Source organism: Pseudorca crassidens, chromosome 20, assembly GCF_039906515.1.
Source record: "Pseudorca crassidens isolate mPseCra1 chromosome 20, mPseCra1.hap1, whole genome shotgun sequence".
Lineage (NCBI taxonomy): Eukaryota > Metazoa > Chordata > Mammalia > Artiodactyla > Delphinidae > Pseudorca > Pseudorca crassidens.
The window spans coordinates 12,085,661-12,107,520 of NC_090315.1; the positions used below are offsets into that span (position 1 = coordinate 12,085,661).

A 21,860-nucleotide genomic window follows, 5' to 3' on the forward strand; every position below is an offset into this window, starting at 1 on the left:
ATCCTAAAGATGTCCATGCCCTAATCCCTGGAACCTGCGAACATGTTAATGTACACAGCAAAAGGGACTTCAGATCTGATTAAATTAAGGATCTTGAGATGAGCCCAAAGAAGTCACAAGGGTCCGTAAAAAAAGGAAACGCGGGACTTCCCTGGTGGCGCAGTGGTTAAGAATCCACCTGCCAATGCAGGGGACATGGATTCGAGCCGTGGTCCGGGAAGATCCCACATGCCTCGGAGCAACTAAGCCTGTGTGCCACAACTACTGAGCCTGCGCTCTAGAGCCTGTGAGCCACAACTACTGAGCCCACGTGCCACAACTACTGAAGCCCACACCTCTAAAGCCTGTGCTCCGCAACAGGAGAAGCTACGGCGATGAGAAGCCTGTGCACCGCAACAAAGAGTAGCCCCCGCTCGCTGCAACTAGAGAAAGCCCATGCGCAGCAACGAAGACCCAATGCGGCCAAAAATAAATAAATACATTTAAAAAAGAAAAGAATCCCTACAAAAACAAGCTCTTTATTTTGCACTCCAGTGACCTATAAAGAACATTTTAGGTAGTATTTGTACTTGAAGCATGGTTGCAAAATCCTGAAACATGCGGATGCTGAAGAGGTCAAAAAAACCTTTGAGAAAGGGTGGCAGAAAATGCTACCAGATTTGTTAAAAAAAGACTTGGTCTATGACACAAAACTGAAGTGTAACAATACGTAGGATCATGATTCCTGAGGTTCAGTTTGCATATAAAAATGAACCCCAGTGAAACTAACACATCACTGTAAATCATCTACACTTCAATTAAAAAAAAGAAAAAGAGAATGAGACCCTTTCCAGTAATATTCCTGAATGCATCAAACGTGAAGCAACATGTAGACATGAGAAGGGAGATGGACAAATGCAGATGGTTATATCCATTAACCACTCTCAGAATTCAGGGCCTAATCTATCATGTTTGCAGATAAGCTTCTCTCCTTCGTTTTTCAGGCAGAGGGAGAGTATATACATTTACATTCCCTAGGAATATCTGATGTTTTTAAATGGGTAGAACTGAGGAATATGCAAATTAAAGAGACGGGAAGGAAGGGGAGAGAAAGGAAGAGGAGGTCAAACAGTGAAGTAAACAGTGAGGATCTGAGCAAAGGCAGGAGAACAGAGGGCCTTGAAAGGCTGGGGAGAAAAGTGAAACAATGGCTGGGGATCCAGAGGATGAGGTGGTCTTCACAGATGAAGAAGGCTGGGGTCATAGGTCAGGAAGAGCTGTGAGGAGAGCTTCCTCACTTTTACTCAAAAGAATAGGATTTTTTTTTTTTTTTTTCGGTACGTGGGCCTCTCACTGTTGTGGCCTCTCCCGTCACGGAGCACAGGCTCCGGACGCGCAGGCTCAGCGGCCATGGCTCACGGGCCCAGCCGCTCCGCGGCATGTGGGATCTTCCCGGACCGGGGCACGAACCCGCGTCCCCTGCATCGGCAGGCGGATTCTCAACCACTGCTCCATGAAGGAAGCCCAAAAATAGTAATTTTTAAAGTAATATCGTCATTCAACAATTACGTACTGAGCATCTACTATGCAGAAGGCTCATCGGAGGCTTTGGGTAGAGACAGGAAATACAATTGCCCAAATTCCTACTTTCAAGGGGAGACGGATGAGGAACAAGTAAATAAAGACAAGTTACGAGGTCAGGAGGCTATCAGTGCTTCGATACAAAATAAGGCAGGGTGAGGGCACGGAGAATGGAGAGAGAATGGCACTGTAAATGGGGCAGACACACAAGGTCTGTCTGATGAGATGAAATTTGAGCAAAGACCTGAGTGAGTAAGGGAGTGGCTGCGGGCCTCTACACTGAGGCAGAGAGCTAGTCGAAGGTTGGGAAACAAGAAAACACTCCAAAGGGGCCAGGATGACATGAATGATCTAAGAAAGGGTAAAAGGATGGGTGATCAAAGAGGAACTCAGTGAGGAGGCCAGATCAGGTAGGGCCCTGCAGTCCACTGTAAGGACTCAGAGTGAAAGGGGAGGCCTTGGGAGGGTTTTGGACAGAGGAATGGTATGATCTTACTTGATTTCTAAAGAACCAGTCTGGCTACCATGTGGAGAAGAGGTTACAGGAGTGCAAGAGCAGAAGCATGGAGACCAGTTTGGAGGAAGCTGTCACAGTCCAGGCAAGAGATGACAGCACGTGGACAAGAGCGGTCATCACGGACGTGGAGAGAAGATTAGCTGGTACCTGAAATAATAGCTTTGCGGTTCTCACTGGAATGCCCGTTTCTTTGGGTTTCTCTCTCCATCATCCAAATCTTTTCTTCTGTCTCCAACTGGGACACCATATCTGGCTTGAAGGGAAGATGTCCTATGAAAAGGCAGATATATATATTTAAGATGAACACAAAGCTTAAATAGATCTTTGTCCAAGTTCTATAACCCTCAAGTGATCACAAACTGTAATAAGAAATGAATTCAGGGAACTATACTCAATATTCTGTAACAACCTATAAGAGAAAAGAATCTGAAAAACAATATATATATAATTGAATCATTTTGCTGTACACCTGAAACACAACATTGTAAATCAACTATACTTCAATCAAAAAAAGAAAAACAAATTGAGGTCACAACCTAGTTCATGTCTACATATAGATAAAATTAGATTTAACCAATGTCTGTTTTTATCATATTTCCCACACTCTCATACGACTTACTGCAAACGGTCACAGTTTTTGCTACAATGTCAGGGGATCTTGATAAGGAACTCTGACAGTTTCTATTCTTATTCCATTTTATTCTATTTCACTGAAAAAAAAAATAATGCCAGTACAATGAACTAAGTTGACTCCAAGATCCACCAAAGTATCTGAAAGACAAAGTATAGACGCTAAGCTGCCCGTTTATAGATCATCTAAAACAGGGTTTCTCAGCTGAGGCACTACTGATATTCTGCACTGGCTAATTCTGTGTGGTGGGGGGAGGTGGTCCTGTGCATCGTAGGACGTTTAACAGCACCACTAGCCACTAGATGCCAGCAGCACCCCTCCCTCAGCTGTGACAATCAAAACTGTCTCCAGACATTGCCAAATGTCCCCAAGGAGGCAAAATCACCCCGGATGGAATTTTGCCTGAGCAGAGAGGGACCAGAAAAACCTATGGATTGGAAAAACTTGTGTCTTCAAGGTCAAGGAACCACTTCACAAGGTCCAAAGCTTTGAACAGCTGAGGACCAGACACTCTCAAGAGACTTGAAGTTCAGGGTCAGAGAGTGCCCGTCCTCACCCACTGAGACCAGGTTCCGGAAGTTCTCCACCATCACATCCTGGTACAGTTTCCTCTGGGCAGAGTCCAGCAGCCCCAGTTCCTCCTCGGTGAAGGTCACGGCCACGTCCTTGAAGGTCACTGCCTCCTACGGCATCAAACACATGTCACCTCAATCTCACAACCTCCATTGGAAGAAGGGCAGCATCGAGAAGGATAAAGAAGATTAACCCAAAAAATGGTTACCGATTTGGAGGGACTCCAGGCAGTTTTCAGTCCCAACACTTGCCCCTCTCAGTGACAGTGATGTCACCTCCCCGCTGTCCCACTCTATCTCTGCTTTTAATATTCGCAAAGTTCATAGGCTTTCTGCAACCCTCCAGGACAGGTACACAGCTCCTCACCTATGCTTTCAAGGCAAAAGCCATAACCACCTGCTGCGACACGCACAGCTGGTGAAGGCACAGGGTGAGTTCAAATTTCAAGGTTTTAATGACAGGACCCTGGGCAAATTCCTTTACCTCTCACTATCTTAATTTCCTCTTCTCTGTAATGGTGTCTCAATCACAAGGTGTTTGAAAGGATTAGACGAATGAACATGTGTAAAGCACTTACAATGGCGCCTGGCACATAAGAAGTGCTCAATAAATTTAAGCAAGCAGTATCATTAAAATCTCTTTCATTCCATTTTGTGACTGCATAGTATAGTATTCCTTAGAACTGATGATGTAGCTTTAATCTATCCAAATAAAGCACAATTAGTTACAGATTTTTACTTATCATCATCTGCTGTAAAGATCCTTTCACAGAGATCTCAACCAAGAAGTAGCAACTGCACTTTAAAATTTTTGAAAGCATAATGGCAGATTTCCATCTCAAAAGGTTTTCCCAATTCACCTTTCATATGAGGGAGTACAAATGTTCCTGAATCTCTACACTGGCCAAATAAGACATAATTCCGTTTTTTTAAAAAAAAGAAAATCTTCAACAATCTAAGTGAAATAAATAAATAGAAAGCTTTCATTAACGTTTGTACACATTTAGTTATTAAATTATTTTCTTCATAAATTTACTTTCCATTATTGTGACGCTCCTTTTCCTTCTTTTATTCATATTCCAGTTGGGTCTTACTTTATTTTACTAATTTTGATGAGAATTAGAAATATTAAACATTTATCTAATGTTTATAAGTATGTCCCATCAATTCAAATATTACAAATATATAGCTGTGAATGCCTGAGGGAAAAGGAATATGAGAAAGCAAAAAGAGGTAGTTTGTAAACAGAGTAGTAGGGTAAATTATCTTTCTCTATTCCAAGTTTCCACAATTTTTCAAAGATTGCTTTGTGAAATAAAGATGATAAAATAAACCAAACAAAACGCACAGTCTGGCACACAACGTGCACGCAAGGTGTGTCGTGTTCATTAACCTTTCCAAGGAAGAGAAAAAAGGTGTGTCCAATCTTTGAGAAATAAAATCCCTTAGGAGTCAGAAAGCAATGCCTTACTTACCTGAAACTCAGTCATTTTCTCCCACTCCTTCCGGGGAAGGTCAGATTCCTGAGAAGGCATAACTGGGGAAGGACAAAGAAGCCATGAGATGCAGGCCAGGGCTGTCAGGAGCCCATGTGGATCTCTGCAGAAATTACACATGAGCACTCGTACTCCCAGGCAGAGGTGCTCACATACAGCTTGGTAAGCAGAGCTTGGAGTAGACTGCAGCTACTAGCAGGACTGTCAGCCAGCAGCCACTGGACAGTGAACAAGCAGCACAACCAAACACAGTATCCCTACCATAAAGACTTCTGATCCTACCATAAAAAAAAATGAGAAGACGATCTATGGACTGGGAGAAAATATTTGCAAATTATGCTACTGAAGGGACTAATTTCCAAAATATACAAACAGCTCATACAGCTTAATATCAAAAAAGCAAACAACCCAATCAAAAAATGGGCAGAAGACCTAAATAGGCATCTCCAAAGAAGACATACAAAATGGCCAAAAGGCACATGAAGAGATGCTCAACACTGCTAATTATTAGAGAAATGCAAATCAAAACTACAATGAGGTATCACCTCACATCAGTCAGAATGGCCATCATTAAAGTCTACAAATAATACATGCTGGAGAGAATGTGGAGAAAAGGGAACCCTCCTACACTGTTGGTGCCAATGTAAATTGGTACAGCCACTATGGACAACAGTATGGAAGTTCCTTAAAAAACTAAAAACAGAGCTACCATAGGATCCAGCAATCTCCCTTCTGGGCATATATCCAGAGAAAACTCTAATTCAAAAAGACATATGCACAATGCTCATAAGTTATTTTTGTAATAAGAAATAACGGCCCAATAAAAATTACATAAAACATGGGACTTCACTGGTGGCACAGTGGATAAGACTGCTCCCAATGCAGGGGGCCCAGGTTCGATCCCTGGTCAGGGAACTAGATCCCACACACATGCCGCAACTAAGAGTTCGCAGGCCACAACTAAGGAGCCTGTGTGCTGCAACTAAGGAGCCGGCAAGCCGCAACTAAGGAGCCCTAGAGCCGCAACTAAGGAGCCCGCCTGCTGCAACTAAGACCCCATGCAAGCAAATAAATAAATAAATATTAAAAAAAATGTCCATCAACATAGGAATGGATAAACAAGATGTGGTACATGTATACAATGGAATATTACTCTACCATAAAAAGGAATAAAATAGTGCCATTGGCAGAGATGTGGATAAATCTACAGACTGTCATACAGAGTGAAGTAAGTCAGAAAGAGAAAAACAAATATCGTATAGTATCACTTCTATGTGGAATCTAGAAAAACGGTACAGATGAACTTATTTGCAAATCAGAAATAGAGACACACGTTGAGAACAAACTTATGGATACCAAGGGGGGAAGAAGGGGGTGGGATGAATTGGGAGATTCAGATTGACACATATACACTATCATGTATAAAAGAGATAACTAATGAGAACCTACTGTACAGCACAGGAAACTCTACTCAGTGACCTGTGGTGACCTAAATGGGAAGGAAATCTAAAAAAGAGGGGACATATGTATACGTATGGCTGATTCACTTTGCTGTACAGCAGAAACTAACATTGTAAAGCAACTATACGCCAATAAAAATTTTTTAAAAAATGATACATGCACCCCAATGTTCATAGAACTATTTACAACAGCTAAGACATGGAAGCAACCTAAATGTCCATTGACAGATGAATGAATAAAGAAGTTGTGGTATGGAATGGAATATTACTCAGCTATTAAAATGAATGAAATAATGCCATGTTCAGCAACATGGATGGACTTAGAGATTATCATACTAAGCGAAGTAAGCCAGACAAAGACAAATATCATATAATATCACTTATATGTGGAATCTAAAACAATGATACAAATGAACTTATTTACAAAACAGAAATAGACTCACAGACACAGAAAACAAACATGGTTATCAAAGGGGATAGTGGGTGGGGAAAAGGGAGGGAGGAGGAAGGGGGAATAAATTTGGAGTTTGGGATTAACATATAGACACTACTCTATATGAAACAGATAAACAACAAGGACCTACTGTATAGCACAGGCAACTATACCCAGTACTTTATAATAACCTATGATGGAAAAGGATCTGAAAAAGAATATATATAAAAAACTGAATCACTTTACTGTACACTTAAAACTAACACAACATTGTAAATTACCTATACTTCAATAAAAAAAAAGAATAATAATGAAAATAAAACCTAAAGAAAAAAAAGATTTCTGATCCTGGGGGTGGCAGGAAATGAAACGCAACGTAACAACAATGTGGGTTTAAAAAAAAAAGAAAAGGGCTTCCTTGGTGGCACAGTGGTTGGGAGTCCGCCTGCCGATGCAGGGGACACGGGTTCGTGACCCGGTCCGGGAAGATCCCACATGCCGCGGAGCAGCTGGGCCCGTGAGCCATGGCCGCTGAGCCTGCGCGTCCGGAGCCTGTGCTCCACAACGGGAGAGGCCACAACAGTGAGAGGCCCGCGCACCGCAAAAAAAAAAAAAAAAAGAAAAAGAAAAGAATAAAACAAAGAGTTCTGGAGTCAAAGTCCTAGGTTTAAATCCTGGAAAAGATACTACGCACCCATGTAATGTAGGGGTATTACAAAAAACCTCTCTGTGCCTCTCTTCAGTCATCTACACAATGAGGATAGGATATGCACCTGGCCACTCCTCGTAAACCATACCCACCACGTAGAGTTGTTCCAAGGATTCAAGGAGTAGATGGAAAGTTCTAAAAATATAGGAGTCCCTTTTTCTTGCAGCTGCAAAAAAGCAGATGATCCTTTGCATCAGAAACTGTATCTGCCAACGTCTTTTCTAACAATAACAACAAAAGAGACCTAAAAGGCATCTGGATTTTGTATATGGCTGCTCTCCTATGAAAGTCACCTGTATTTTCTGAAAGCCCTGATTCTGACATAAAATTTCTCCTTACTTAATAATTTGTTGCCCAGTTAATAATATTTTACTCACACTTGTATTAGTTTTCTAAAAAAGTATCATTTCCGGACAATTTATTTCACTGAGGCCAGAAAAGGCTTATTGGTAAAAGCCTTTCATCCTATGTGCATGGAGATAAAGAAAAACACATAGAAAAGAAAAAGAGGCAAAATAAAAATCAAGAAACATGGAAGATAGATTGAGAGGCTCCAACATTTGTCTAATAGGAGTGTAAGAAGGGAATGGAAGCAACTACAGAGAGGTTTTATTTCAAGAGATAACTGCTGAGTTCACATATAGAAATTCTGAACAGTATAAATAAAAATACATATACTCCTAAACAAATGACAGTGAAACTCAGGAAGGCAAAGGATAAATAACTAAAAACAACAAAAATCCTTAAAGCTCCCAGAAAGTATAATTTACCTAATAAAAATGACAATTAGGTTGACAGAAACAGGGAAGCAGAATGGAGATCTAAAATATATGAATATTTCCAAAATGAAGAAAAAAAATCGTGAATCTTGATTTCTATGCTCAACTAAATGGTTATTTATAGGAGAGAGGAAGAAAGACGTTTAGCTGCTTAAAAAAAGAAAATTTATAACGAAATGAATCCTAAAAGAACTGATGGTAAGGAAACATGTAAATATGTTGGTAATATCTTTGTTAGAAGAAAAAACAACCTAGAACGATATGACAAATTTTGAGGGTGGTTTTAATAAAAAGTAAACCTATAACCTAGCCTGCAGTGGAAAAAAAAAAAAAAGGTGGTATGAGGGAGCCATCATCAAATATCAAGTGTATTTTTATTTAGTCTCTATATTTTTCAGAATGAGAATACATGCTGATTAAATCTAGTGATTGTTGAGGCAGATATCATTTTTAAAAGTTAAAACATAAGACCACACAATTTTCAAATGAGTTGAGGGTAAATAAAAGGAATAAACTGAACTGAAAATAATAAAAGAGAATAAAAGGAAGAAATGTAGAGCATAGTGATTTAAAAATAAATATTTAAAAAATATTTTACATAAATCAATGAAGTTAGAACACACCTCACACCATACACAAAAATAAACTCAAAATGGATTAAAAACTTAAATATAAGACAAGACACCATAAAACTCTTTTAAAAGAGAACATAGGCAAAACGTTCCCTGACATAAATCATATCAATGTTTTCCTAGGTCACTCTCCCAAGGCAATAGAAATAAAAGAAAAAAATAAACAAATGGGACCTAATCAAGTTTATAAGCTTTTGCATAGCAAGGGAAACCATAAACAAAATGAAAAGAACCTATGGAATGGGAGAAAATATTTGCAAATGATAGGACTTGATAAGGGCTTAATTTCCAAAATATACAAACAGCTCGTACAACTCAAACAACCCAATCGAAAAAGAGGCGGAAGACCCAAATAGACATTTCTCCAAAGGAGACATACAGATGGCCAACAGGCATGTGAAAAGATGCTCATCGTCGCTAATTAGAGAAATGCAAATCAAAACTACAATGAGGTACCACCTCACATTGGTCAGAATGGCCATCATTAAAAAGTCTACAAGTAATAAATGCTGGAGAGGGTGTGGAGAAGAGGGAACCCTCTTACATTGTTGGGGGGAATGTAATTTAGTGCAGCCACTATGGAAAACAGTATGCAGGTTCCTCGAAAAACTAAAAGTAGAGTTGCCATATGATCCAGCAATTCCACTTCTGGGCATATACCCAGACAAAACTATAATTCGAATAGATACATGCACCCCAGTGTTAGTAACAGCACTATTTCCAATAGCCAAGCTTATGGAAACAACCTAAATGTCCACTGACAAATGAATGGATAAAGAAGATGTAGTGTGTGTGTGTGTGTGTGTATATATATATATATATATATATACATACAATGGAATATTACTCAGCCATTAAAAAGAATGAAATAATGCCATTTGCAGCAACATGGATGGACCTAGAGATTATCATACTAAGCGAAGACAGAAAGACAAATACCATACATATCACTTATATGTGAAATCTAAAACACGACACACATGAACTTATCTACGAAACAGAAACAGACTCACAGACATAGAGAATAACTTGTGGTTGCCAAGGGGAAGGGGGCTGAGGGAGGGAAGTATTGGGAGTTTGGGATTAACAGAGGCAAACTATTATATATAGGATGGATAAACAACAAGGCCCTCCTGTATAGCACAGGAAACTATATTCAATATCCTGTGATACACATAATGAAAACGAATATGAAAAAGAATATAACTGAGTCACTCTGCTGTACAGCAGAAATTAACACAACACTGTACATCAACTATACTTCAATAAATTTTTTTAAATATTTTAAAACATATTTTAAAGTAAATAAAACATTTTAAAAAATATTTTAAAAACACATGTACGTATGGTAGAAAAACACATGTACATATTAACAAGCAATTAAACATTCTCAGGTGTAGTCAACAGACAACTGATCTTTTTCCTAGTGGTAATTTACTAAGTGAAGGAAACCAGATTAACTGAAAACAGATGACGGACCAACAAAGACCTTTCAGTAGTGTGTACCTGGGGCTATGCTGTGAGGGGCCAAGAGGTCCGTCCTTCCTCCCGTTTCCGAATTCAGGACTGGCGAAGAAAAGGATGTGGTGGAAGAGCACGACTGTATCCGTCTGCCGGATACACTGCCACGGGACGTCCCCAGGCACTAGCGCGGGGTGACTCGGTGCTTCCTAAAAAACGAGATCAGTAAAAGCTCGGGAAAAGCTCGGGAAGGGCTGTCTCCCGATGTCTGACAGAAGGACCGTGCCATCGCTCCTCGCTCTCTCCTTTCACTTGGGCGTCCAGTCAAAAGGGCGCTCGTGAGAAAATGAACTGCGTCAACAGCGAGAGTCAACCCGTTATGTGACACCAGCGTTCGAAGCTGTTGACACGTATGGTCTCACTCGATTCTAATCACAACCCTACCCAGTAGTGACCGTCTCTCCCGCTGTCTTCCAGAGGAGGAAAGTAGGACGCACGGATAATCAACAACTCGCCATATATTGTACCGATAGAAGTAGCAGCTCTGCTTGGTAAGCGGGGGAGGAGAACAGAAGGATGCCGCACTTGCGACCTCCACCTCTCAGCCTCCGCCGGCGGCCGCGACTTCTCCATCCTAAGACAGCCGGCTAGGTAGCGACTAGTCCCACGCTCAGGCCGAAAAGGCTCGCAGGGGTCTTGGGGGTGCAGGGCCGACTCACCTCCCGGATCGAAAAAATGGTGCCTGCCTCGCTTTCCCGGAGCGGAAGTGCCTCTGACTACACAGCGCTCGGAACTACACTTCCCAGAAGCCCCGGAGACACGCCGCAGCCCCTCGTTTCCGGATAGAGTCCAGGGGAATACACTTCCCAGAGCGCCAAGAAGAGGAAGGGCCGTGTCCTCCCCGTTGGAGCTTTAAAACAAAACAACCCCAAACTCTTGGGAGTTCTCGGCCAACGACTTCCAGGATCCCCTTCGTGTGAAGCAGTTCTCTGACGCCGGTAGAGCTTAGCTTTATCTTACTGACAAACAAAACATGATAAATATTTGAAGAGTCAGAATCTTAAAAGACTGAAAGAAACAGATCAGTGTAATAGAACTGTACCCCCTCTACCAGAGGAAAAAAAGGGGGGGAGAAGGGAAATGATAGGCTTAAAATGCAGTTTTAGGCGATTTTTAGATGAGTGAAAGACCCAAAAAATGCACCAGGGGCAGATTGTATTGTCGATTTCCACTATTGTTAACAGAACAGTCAAATAATTCAGAACTTGGCTGCTGAGGACAACACCACATGGAGTGAAAAGACAAGCTTCAGCATGCACTGTGTGATCAATTTCTCAAATCAGGGCCATTGTAATCAATCCTCAGGGAGTTTCTTAACTTGAAAGACAAGCACGTTGTTGTTAATTAGGTGTTTATACAATAGTCACTACAAAGACTGTTGTTTGTTCAAATATATTGATGGAAGAAATTTGCACATACTGAGGTATGGGGAAGTCATTCTGGCTTTTATGTAATTTAACTTTACACTTTACGCTAACTAAAACAGCCTGTTTTGTGGCCTAGTAAACATACATCTGCTTTAGCCATTAAGGAAAAGGGTGCAGGACTTCCCTGGTGGTCCAGTGGTTAAGAATCCACCTGCCAATGCAGGGGACATAGGTTCGAGCCCTGGTCTGGGAAGATCCCACATGCCGCGGAGCAACTAAGCCCGTGTGCCACAACTACTGAGCCTGTGCTCTAGAGCCCGCGAGCCACAACTACTGAGCCCGCACGCCACAACTACTGAAGCCTGAGTGCCTAGAGCCCGTGCTCCGCAACAAGAGAAGCCACCGCAGTAAGAAGCCCGCACACCGCAACGTAGAGTAACCCCCGCTCGCCGCAACTAGAGAAAGCCCACGCACAGCAACAAAGACCCAAAGCAGCCATAAATAAATAAATAAATAATAAAAATATATTATTTTAAAAAAATAAAAATAAAAAGTGTGCAGTGTCCAGAAGTAAAGAATGCCTGTTTTGAAGAAAGAAAAATGCCTCCCTCTCTGGGATGTCAATGCTAGCTTTCCTTCAATGATAAGGCTCCCTGGAGCTGAGGCCATGCTGACTCGTAATGTGAGTGCTAATGTCTTTTTTGAAACCTTGAAAGAATATACTCCTGTCATGTTTGATGTTCTTTGTTCTGACAAGATATAAAACTGCTGAAAACTATGCTTCTTTGGAACAGTTCCTCAGAGCCATCTGAGAGGCTGCCTCCCAAGCTACAGTCTTCAGTTTGGCTCAAATAAAACTCTCATCTATTCTTATTATAGGTTGATTATTTCCATTAACAGTATGACAGAATTGATGTTTCAAAGAAATGAGACTGGAGAGAAGAGAGGAATACCTAAAACTATCCATATATCCATGACAATATATTTTTGCATTTCTCATTTCTGAACATATATTCCTTTTTCTGTTATTCTTAGCAGCTATCTCTTATGGAGCACTTAGTGTGTGCCAGGGACTACTCCCAACTCTTTAGACTCTGGGATCTCACTTCATCTTCACAACTTTTTTTAGGTAAATACTATTATTTCCTCTATTTTACAGTTTACAACAGAGCCAGAGGCAGAGAGAGTTAAGTAATTTGCCCATGTTACTAAATTAGTAAGTACTAGAGCCAGGTTTCAAAATGTGGCATTTGACAACCACAGCCTGAGAGGTAACCATTACACTAACCACATCTTTTTTTTTTTTTTTTTTTTTCTGCGATACGCGGGCCTCTCACTGTTGCGGCCTCTCCCGTTGCAGAGCACAGGCTCCGGATGCGCAGGCTCAGCGGCCATGGCTCACGGGCGCAGCCGCTCCGCGGCATGTGGGATCTTCCCGGACCGGGGCACGAACCCGTGTCCCCAGCAACGGCAGGCGGACTCCCAACCACTGCGCCACCAGGGAAGCCCATAACCACATCTTTTATAATCAACATGAACAGAATGTTTAACTTCAATCAATTTTTTCTCCTTCCTGATGCCAGAAAGCTGTAGCCTAACATGGAAATTCAATCCTTTTCACATGCGTGTCTATCCAGTGCCCTTAAGGGAAGGTCCAAATACTTTGGCCAGCCTCACAAACAGGAATCTTCCATATGCTTGTTTCCCTCTTCAAATCTGCTTTCCACACTACATGTCCAGCTGTGGTGAATCGCTTGTACTCCTACAAAAAGCTTTTTTGTATCTGCTGTTCCTTCTTGTCATATACTGCTGCTCTCTTCACTTCTAGGTCATAGCTTAAATATTCCCTGCTCCAGTAAGACTTCTTGTGAGTTCTTGTCTTGCAGACTAATACAAACCACGTATGATAACCATGATCACAGACTTGGACTCAGGCTGCCTAGGTTAAAATACTCGTTCTGCCGCTTACTCTGTGAACTCTGTCCCTTCTTCTTCATTTGTAAAATGGAAATAATAATAGGATTGATGTGAGGAAGATACATGTAATAAATACATGTAAAAGCACTGGAAACTCTGCCTGGCTCACGACCACCTACAACAAGTTAGCAAATATTCTCAGGTGATAAACACAGGACACATAAATTAGAGACAGTTGGTTTCTAAATAAGTTTTCTTTAGATCATTAAAATATTATCAATAATTAATGTATATCAACTTTTGAATGCTGTGGAAGAAATTAGTAGATACTGCAACCCATTGAAAGTGAGATAAAGGATCACTAAAGTTTATATTTTTCTCCTTTACTGTTTCCTAAGTCCATTTCAGGAATTTTGAATAAAATCTAACTGAGCTGCAGGCCTCTGTTTCAGGATGTTGGACAGCTACACCAGCCACAAATACTGAAGAATTTCTCCCTGCCAGTCTTTGGTGCTAAGTACACTTTAAAGAATATGACATTCTCCCTGAAACAAAGTAGCACACAGCCAAAGGCAGAAGCAGATCAGAAACCAAGATTTAGAAGACTGGACTGTTTCAAGTCAAACTGCAAAATAGAGAAACCAAATTCATAATTATTCCTCTCCAACTTTCAATGTTTCTATGTCCCTAAACTTTCTTACCTACATAACTACCATCCTCCTGGCTGCCAGGAATGAAAACCGTGAAGTTAACAGTTGCTTTCCTTTACTCTTCATATATAATCAATTTATGTTCATGCATTTTCAATTCTAGTGACTCCATGATTGGGGTTTGTTTTTAGTTTAAATTATTCCATCTTCTCTTCCTCCCAATCTCCCCAAAAGTATTTTGTGTGTGAAGGGGAATGGACACAATTAGATAGGGAAAACTTTGACAAGGGTTGCAGATGACTGATGGGGTGGTGGGCAGGTTTCATTACACTATTTTCTCTGTTTTGTGTATGTTTGGGCCTTTCCTTAATAAAAATTTAGGAAGAAATACCATGAGTAGTACAGCTCCAATGCAAAATGAATTAAAAATTTTAACAGTGTTATCTCTAAACCTTGAGATTATGGGTAATTTCGTTTCTCTCCTTTTTACAGTTCTGTATTTCCTAATCTCTCTATAGTGGGCATACATTCCTTTTATAATGAGGATATAAATTACAAAGCCCCAAACCACTTCCAAACCTGATAGAAAAAAAGACTTCTTTAAACCATTCACATGACTATTTCTGATGATTTTTTTTTTTTTAAAGTACAAAAGTACAGCATAGATATTAAAAACCCAGATTTGAGACTTCAACTCCTCAGGTTCAAATGGTAGTTCTGCCTCTTACTAGCTATTAAGTCTTGGGCAAATAAGATAAACTCACAAGAGTAAATTTTTTTAAAAAAAGAATTTTTCCTTGTCCAAAGGGTCTGTTTTTCCTGTCCTTTTTCTTAGAGCAACTCCATAAAAAACCCAGGGCTTTTGGATCCTTTCTTTAACTTTTCCATATGCATGAAAATCTTGTTAGAGGCTAAGGAATCCTCTTACCAAGTTTACAACCCAGAATCGTTTTTCAAAGTCCTGGGGTTTTTCCCTTTAGAATGTAAACATCTTAGAAAATAACCCAGCGTCCCAGTCACTGTGGGAGTGTAACAAAGGTGCCTTTCAGTGAGTTGTAAATCTGCTAGCAGGGGAGATCAGATATATTTTATTATTCCTTCAGAGAAAGTCAATTAACAAAACATTCCCAAGTAAATTTAAGATGAATTTATCAAAGAATTTGCAGTAAATGGGGGCAGTCACTTCCTCTTATAGGAAAATAAGATACCGTTAACCTTGAGAATGTATGTACCAAGTCGTCAAAAATAGACTAGCACGTAATTGCTTGACTGTATAAATAGCGTTAAATTTCTTCCTCTGTAATCTATTTCCACAGATTATCTACAACACTGTACTCTGGAAATGCTTATTCAGTAATAAGATTGCTTTCTTTTCGACACTGTGTAGAGAGGACTTTGTGTGTTAGGCGGGTGCTTTATTTCCCCCCAAAAATACCTCCGTTTCCTTATCTGTTAAAAAAAAAAGAAAAAAAGCCTAATAGCTTTACCTACCTCATAGGGCTGTTGCGGTCATTTAATGAAGTTAATTTGTATAAAATGATAAGGGACTTACAAATGATTAATGACACTAGTGATGAGGATGAGACCAAGACAGATTAAGTAACTCACATAATGTTATACCGCTAGGAAGTGGCAGAGCTGACTGGTAGGAGAGGGAAGCCAGTTGGAGTGACGGGAGACCTTCAAACCAGGCGACGAGCGACTTGGGCTGCCCCCAACACACGGGAGGCTCAACGGTGGGGAACACAAACTTCCCCCAATCCCATACTCTGTAGCCGGCAGCAGCTTCTCTTACTCTCCCCGAGGACGAGGGCCAGGGCCTCGCTGGCTCCCCGCCCAGGCTTGGAGAGCCCAGGCTTGGAGGGGCCCCGGGGATTGTAGACCCATTTACCTGAGGGGAAGGTGGGCAGCAGCCCACCCCTCCTACAGCGAAAGCGCCGCCTTCCCACTAGAGGGAGCCCGTTGACCACTTCCCAGAATTCCCTAGCCCTGCCGTCCAGAAGCGGAAGTGCTCTGGGCTGCACGGACCTCAGACTACACCTCCCAGAATGCCCGAGAGAAACTGCGGCCACGGTCCCGCCCTCTAAAGAGGAAGTACTTCCTAGTACCCTGAGCTTCTAGGCACTGAGTTGAGTTGTAGAGGGTTCCTGAAACACTCAGGCTAGAGGAATTTTAAGAGCTATTTTTTGTTGTTGTTGTTATAAAATTGCTTTAATTCAGTTCTCTCCGTATTACAAGCCGGCAGCGGCCTGCCATGCTCCTTACAATACTGAGCCTGTAATTGCTGTTATCAAAATATACATCTGTGTCACCATTAAAAAAACCGCAATTGCTGCCCCTTACGCCTTACAACAAGAAATGCCAGCGCGGAGTGTGGCAAAGTTGTCCAATTTGGCGCTGCTACTGTCTTTCTTGGTGGCTCCTACCCATTCTGTTATTGAAAGCTAAGCATCACTTTAGCCATGGTCAAGGGGCTTGAGAGGAGGTCAGGGTAGGGAGAAGAGGAGTCTGTAGTAAAACCTTAAAGAGCTGCCTATAGGAATAAGGATAAAAGGGTAATGGATCGCCTTTGGGGGAGACTGAAACCAAACTCCAAATTACCTCAATTACTTGAAATTGGATTAGAGTGAAGCTTTTTTGTTAGTATCTTCAAGCATCTAAAGGAAACAAATGAAAACTCTCTAGGGGAGAGAGCATCATCATAGGCTTCAAATTATTTCTATAATTTAAAAACATATTAATATTGGACAAAGTAGTCCTTGAAGAAAAAAGCATTATAAGATATACAAAGAAACAATAAGTTTCAAATTATCATGAATAACAGCTTCACATAATGTAAAAGCAAACTTGAAAAAGCAAAATTGACAGAACCACAAGGAGAAAAGCAAAATTCTCAGTTAGAATGGGAGTTTTCAATACATATTTAGGAAGAAATGTGGAACTTTAAAAGCATATACTAAAACAGAAGAGAAGCTGAATCTGAAAATTAAAACATCCCCCTCGGGAATTTAATAAACAAATGACAAAAAAATACAGTAAGTATATGGAAGGAAATGAGACTCATGAAATAGAAAACAAAATAAGTGGATTTTTTAAAAAAATGGCCAAAAGAACATTCTGTGACTAAAACAATAAAATTGACAAAGTCCAGTAACAGTGATCAAGAAAAAGAAGACAGAAATGGCATTATTACCAATTTCAGAAGTTAAAAAGGGAACATCACTAAAGATTTTAACAGAACATTTTGAGGAATATTATAATGATAAATTTGAAAATGTATGTGAAATGGTTATAAATTCCTAAAACGATCACATTTAAAACTAAAATAAAATTACACAAAAATTACACATAATACCTAGTGATAAAATGTTGAAATTTTTACCTCCAAGAATGAAAATCAGGAGCATTCCCTGGCAGTCCAGTGGTTAGGACTCTGTGCTTCCTCTGCAGCGGGCCCGGGTTTGATCCCTGGTTGGGGAACTAAGATCCTGTAAGCCACAGCCTACTGATGGTAATGCTCTTAGCTACAAATGCCTGAGGCACTCATCTGGGCTCCGAATTACTCACACAGAGCCCCACAGACATTTCCCCCACTGGGGCCAGTGTTGTGGCTGGGCCAGCCTTTATGGTTCTTATTATTATCACAAGACACACTTCAGCAAAAAACCATTAGGGAAATCATTGGGCTTCCCTGGTGGTGCAGTGGTGAAGAATCCTCCTGCCAATGCAGGAAACACGGGTTTGAACCCTGGTCCAGGAATATCCCACGTGCCACGGAGCAACTAAACCCGTGCGCCACAACTACTGAGCCTGCGAGCCACAACTACTGAAGCCCATGTGCCTAGAGCCTGTGCTCCACAACAAGAGAAGCCACCGCGATGAGAAGCCTGCGCATTGCAACAAAGAGTAGCCCCGCTCGCCGCAGCTAGAGAAAGCCCATGCACAGCAACAAAGACCCAATGCAGCCAAAAATAAAATAAATAAAATAAATAAATTTAAAAAAACATTAGAGAACTTTGAAAAACAAGATCTATTACTCACAGATACTCTCTACTTTCTACCTTGCTCTGTAGCCTTTGGGCATGCAGAAGTCACTGATCTTATACCATGTTCCCGTTAAAAGTTCCACTTCGGTAGCTGGATATGCCTGGATTCTCAGAATTCCTACTTGGTAGAGAGAGCTCGGCCCTGGGGCCCTGCCTTTATTAGGCTTCAGGGGTGGGGTGTGTGGGGTTTCACGCAGGTTCAGTCATTATTGTGAAACATAAGAGTGAGAATTAAGGTGTGGGAGAGTGGAGGCAGGTTCTCTCAAGTGGTCAGGTATCTAGATTGCCAGGGGCTTCTGAAATGGGAACTTCATGGGTGTGGGTGGCCTAGTGGTTATCCACTTGTGGTTATCCTTATCTGGTTGCTTTGCTAGCAGCTGTGTCATACAGCGGCAATATGTTTATACAAAATGGATGTCTTTTCATAAATCGTAGTAATATTCTCTTAGGTCAGTCCCCCAAGGCAATAGAAATAAAAGAAAAAAATAAACAAATGGGACCTTAATCAACCTTATAAGCTTTTGCACAGAAGAGGAAACCATAAACAAAATGAAAAGACAACCTACAGACTGGGAGAAAATATCTGCAAATAATGCAACCGAAAAGGGCTTAATTTCAAAAATATACAAACAGCTCATACAACTCAATAACAAAAAAAAAAGAAAAAGAAAAAAAAAAACCAAAACAACCCAATCAAAGCATAGGCAGAAGACCTAAATAGACACTTCTCCAAAGAAGACATACAGATGGCCAATAGGCCCATGAAAAGATGCTCAACATCACTAATTATTAGAGAAATGCAAATCAAAACTACAATGAGGTATCACCTCACACCGGTCAGAATGGCCATCATCAAAAAGTCTACAAATAATAAATGTTGGAGAGGGTGTGGAGGAAAGGGCAACTCTCCTACACTGTTGGTGGGAATGTACATTGGTGCAGCCACTGTGTAAAACAGTATGGAGGTCCCTTAAAAAACCTAAAAATAGAGTTACCATACAATCCAGCAATCCCACTCCTGGGCATATATCAGAGAAAACTCTAATTCAAAAAGATACATGCACCCCATCGTTCACAGCACTATTTACAGTAGCCAAGACATGGAAGCAATCTAAATGTCCATCAACAGATGAATGGATAAAAAAGATGTGATAGGGCTTCCCTGGTGGCGCAGTGGTTGGGAGTCTGCCTGCCGATGCAGGGGACACGGGTTTGTGTCCCGGTCCGGGAGGATCCCACGTGCCGCGGAGCGGCTGGGCCCATGAGCCATGGCTGCTGAGCCTGCGCGTCTGGAGCCTGTGCTCTGCAACGGGAGAGGCCACAACAGTAAGAGGTCCGCGTACCACAAAAAAAAAAAAAAAAAAAGATGTGATATATATATATATATATATACACACACACACACACACACACATATACACAATGGAATACTACTCAGCCATAAAAAAGAACGAAATAATGCCATTTGCAGCAACATGGATGGACATACAGATTATCATATTAAGTGGAGTAAGTCAAAAAGAGAAAGACAAATATCACAAGATATCACTTATATGTGGTCTCTAAAAAAATGATACAAATGAACCTATTTAAAAAACAGAAACAGACACAGAGAACAAACTTACAGTTACCAAAGGGGAAAGGGGGGGAGGGATAAATTAAAGAGTTTGGGATTAACAAACTACCATATATAAAAGAAATAAATAAGGTCCTACTTTATAGCACAGGGAACTATATTTACCTTGTAATAAACTATAATGGAAAAGAATATGAAAAATGATATATATAACTGAATAACCTTGCTGTACACCAGAAACTAACACAACATTGTATATCAACTATACTTCAATTAAAAAACAGAAAAAAATAGATGTCTTTTTAAATGGATGTCTTGGCAATCAAAAGCTTAATGTCAGGCATTTACTCTACAGGGTTCAATACCAGTCAGGGTTCACTTAGGAAAGCCACGTCACTATGATTTTAGAGATAAGGGAATTTTAAAATAGGAATTAGACCATACACAAATGTGGAAGGAGAAATCAGAGCTTGTCGGAATTCTGAGAATGCAGGCGTATCTAAGCGGAAGTATGGTACGAGATCGGTGAATTCTGTGAACACAAGCCCAATTGCCACAATTCGTTTTTTGTAAAATGACTTCCCGGGTCACAAGCAATGATGGATGGAATACAATGACAGAGAATAAAGCATTCTGTAAGGTCCACAGATGGTACTTTTATCAGAAGCGCTGGAAGAGGAAAGGCAGTTCCATATCTACAGCAACTGGTTTTTCCACTGAAAAGAAAGTGCTGTCCCTTCCATGATGGGAGCGGTCTCATGTAATCAAATTCCCAGCAGGGTTGGGGAGTCTCCTTTGGAGAACAGCACCCAAATCTTCCTCCTCATTCAACTGATCACACAGAACTCCTCATGAGGTCACAGGCATGGGCTGTGAGATGGGAGTCGCTGTAGAAGGAACTGGAGCTCTGGGAATTTGAGCCACTTGCTTGTGCAACTCACTTGTGACTCTGAGCCCAGTCTCATACGTATCACTTCCACTAGATGATGAAGTGCTGCTGGTATGCCCAAATTTATGACTTCACTGCATAACTTTCTGACTCATGGCCATGTATTTAGTTTTCACTAGGGACCAATAAAGCCAGAAGCTGCTTTCACAGAAGGAGTAATGTCACATGCAGAGGATGACATAGCTCTGCTCCCCAAATCCTAAATATTTGTGTTGTGATCTCCATGCAGCATCCCTACCTGTCACAGACACTGCCTACATTACCAGGTACAAGCAACACAGACATTATCAGGGATCATAAAATTATTTTGGTAAAGACCCATGCAGCAAATGGTTTAGGCTTTGCAGACCAATCTTGGTCACAACTACTCAACTCTGCCATTTTAGCACGAAAGCACCCGTAGGCAATATATAAGAGTGGTCATGGTTGTTCCAATAAAATCTTATTTACAGAAACAAGTGGCAGCCAGATTTGACCCATGGATTGTAGTTTGCCAATCCTTGAACTACACTGTGAAACAAGATTGGACAGTGATGTGGCCCAGAGCTGGGTCAATAAAAATGTATTGATAGCCCTACCAGATGAAACTGAACTTCAATGGATGATATTTGCTAATAGGTATAGAGAAAAAAAAGCACATGTCAGTTCAGTAGCTGCATATGAGGTGCCAGCAGATGCGTTCTCTAGCAATAAAGCCACATCTGGAGCTGCAAATGGCATTAACTCCTAGTTAAGTTTACAATAATCCCATGTCATTCTTCAAGATTCACCTGTCTTCTGCACAGGTCAAATGAGTGAACTGAATGGGAATATGATGGAAATCATGACCCCTGCAGCTTTCAGGATACTGCTAGTGGCACTAATCTCTTCAGTCCTTCCAGTAATATAATACTGCTTTTGGTTGTCTGTTTTAGTACGTACAAGACAGTTATCATGTTCACTTGCCCTTTCTTATCAAAATTGCCCTTGTACCATGGGCTAGAGAACCAAGGTGAGGATTCTGCCAGCTGGTTATTCCAATTGCAATTCTGCATTCTGGAACTTG

The 21,860-nt window shown here is 40.9% G+C and overlaps 1 protein-coding gene across 13 annotated transcripts in view; it reads right to left on the reverse strand.

Annotated features, from left to right (window-relative positions):
• LOC137214349 (zinc finger protein 227) overlaps nucleotides 1-21,860 on the reverse strand; it is a 119,841-nt gene that overhangs the window by 22,675 nt on the left and 75,306 nt on the right. For 5 of the 13 annotated variants that reach the window (XM_067717970.1, XM_067717934.1, XM_067717935.1 and 2 more), the window contains 3 exons: nucleotides 4,756-4,817; nucleotides 3,265-3,391; nucleotides 2,225-2,347 (listed from right to left, as the gene is read on the reverse strand). In XM_067717970.1, the coding sequence (XP_067574071.1) occupies nucleotides 2,225-2,347; nucleotides 3,265-3,391; nucleotides 4,756-4,817 (312 nt within the window). Of the gene's footprint in view, nucleotides 1-2,224; nucleotides 2,348-3,264; nucleotides 3,392-4,755; nucleotides 7,545-10,295; nucleotides 10,460-10,777; nucleotides 11,270-17,626; nucleotides 19,507-21,860 lie in introns of those variants that run through there. The other 8 variants (XM_067717939.1, XM_067717941.1, XM_067717940.1 and 5 more) reach the window with 8 other exon arrangements.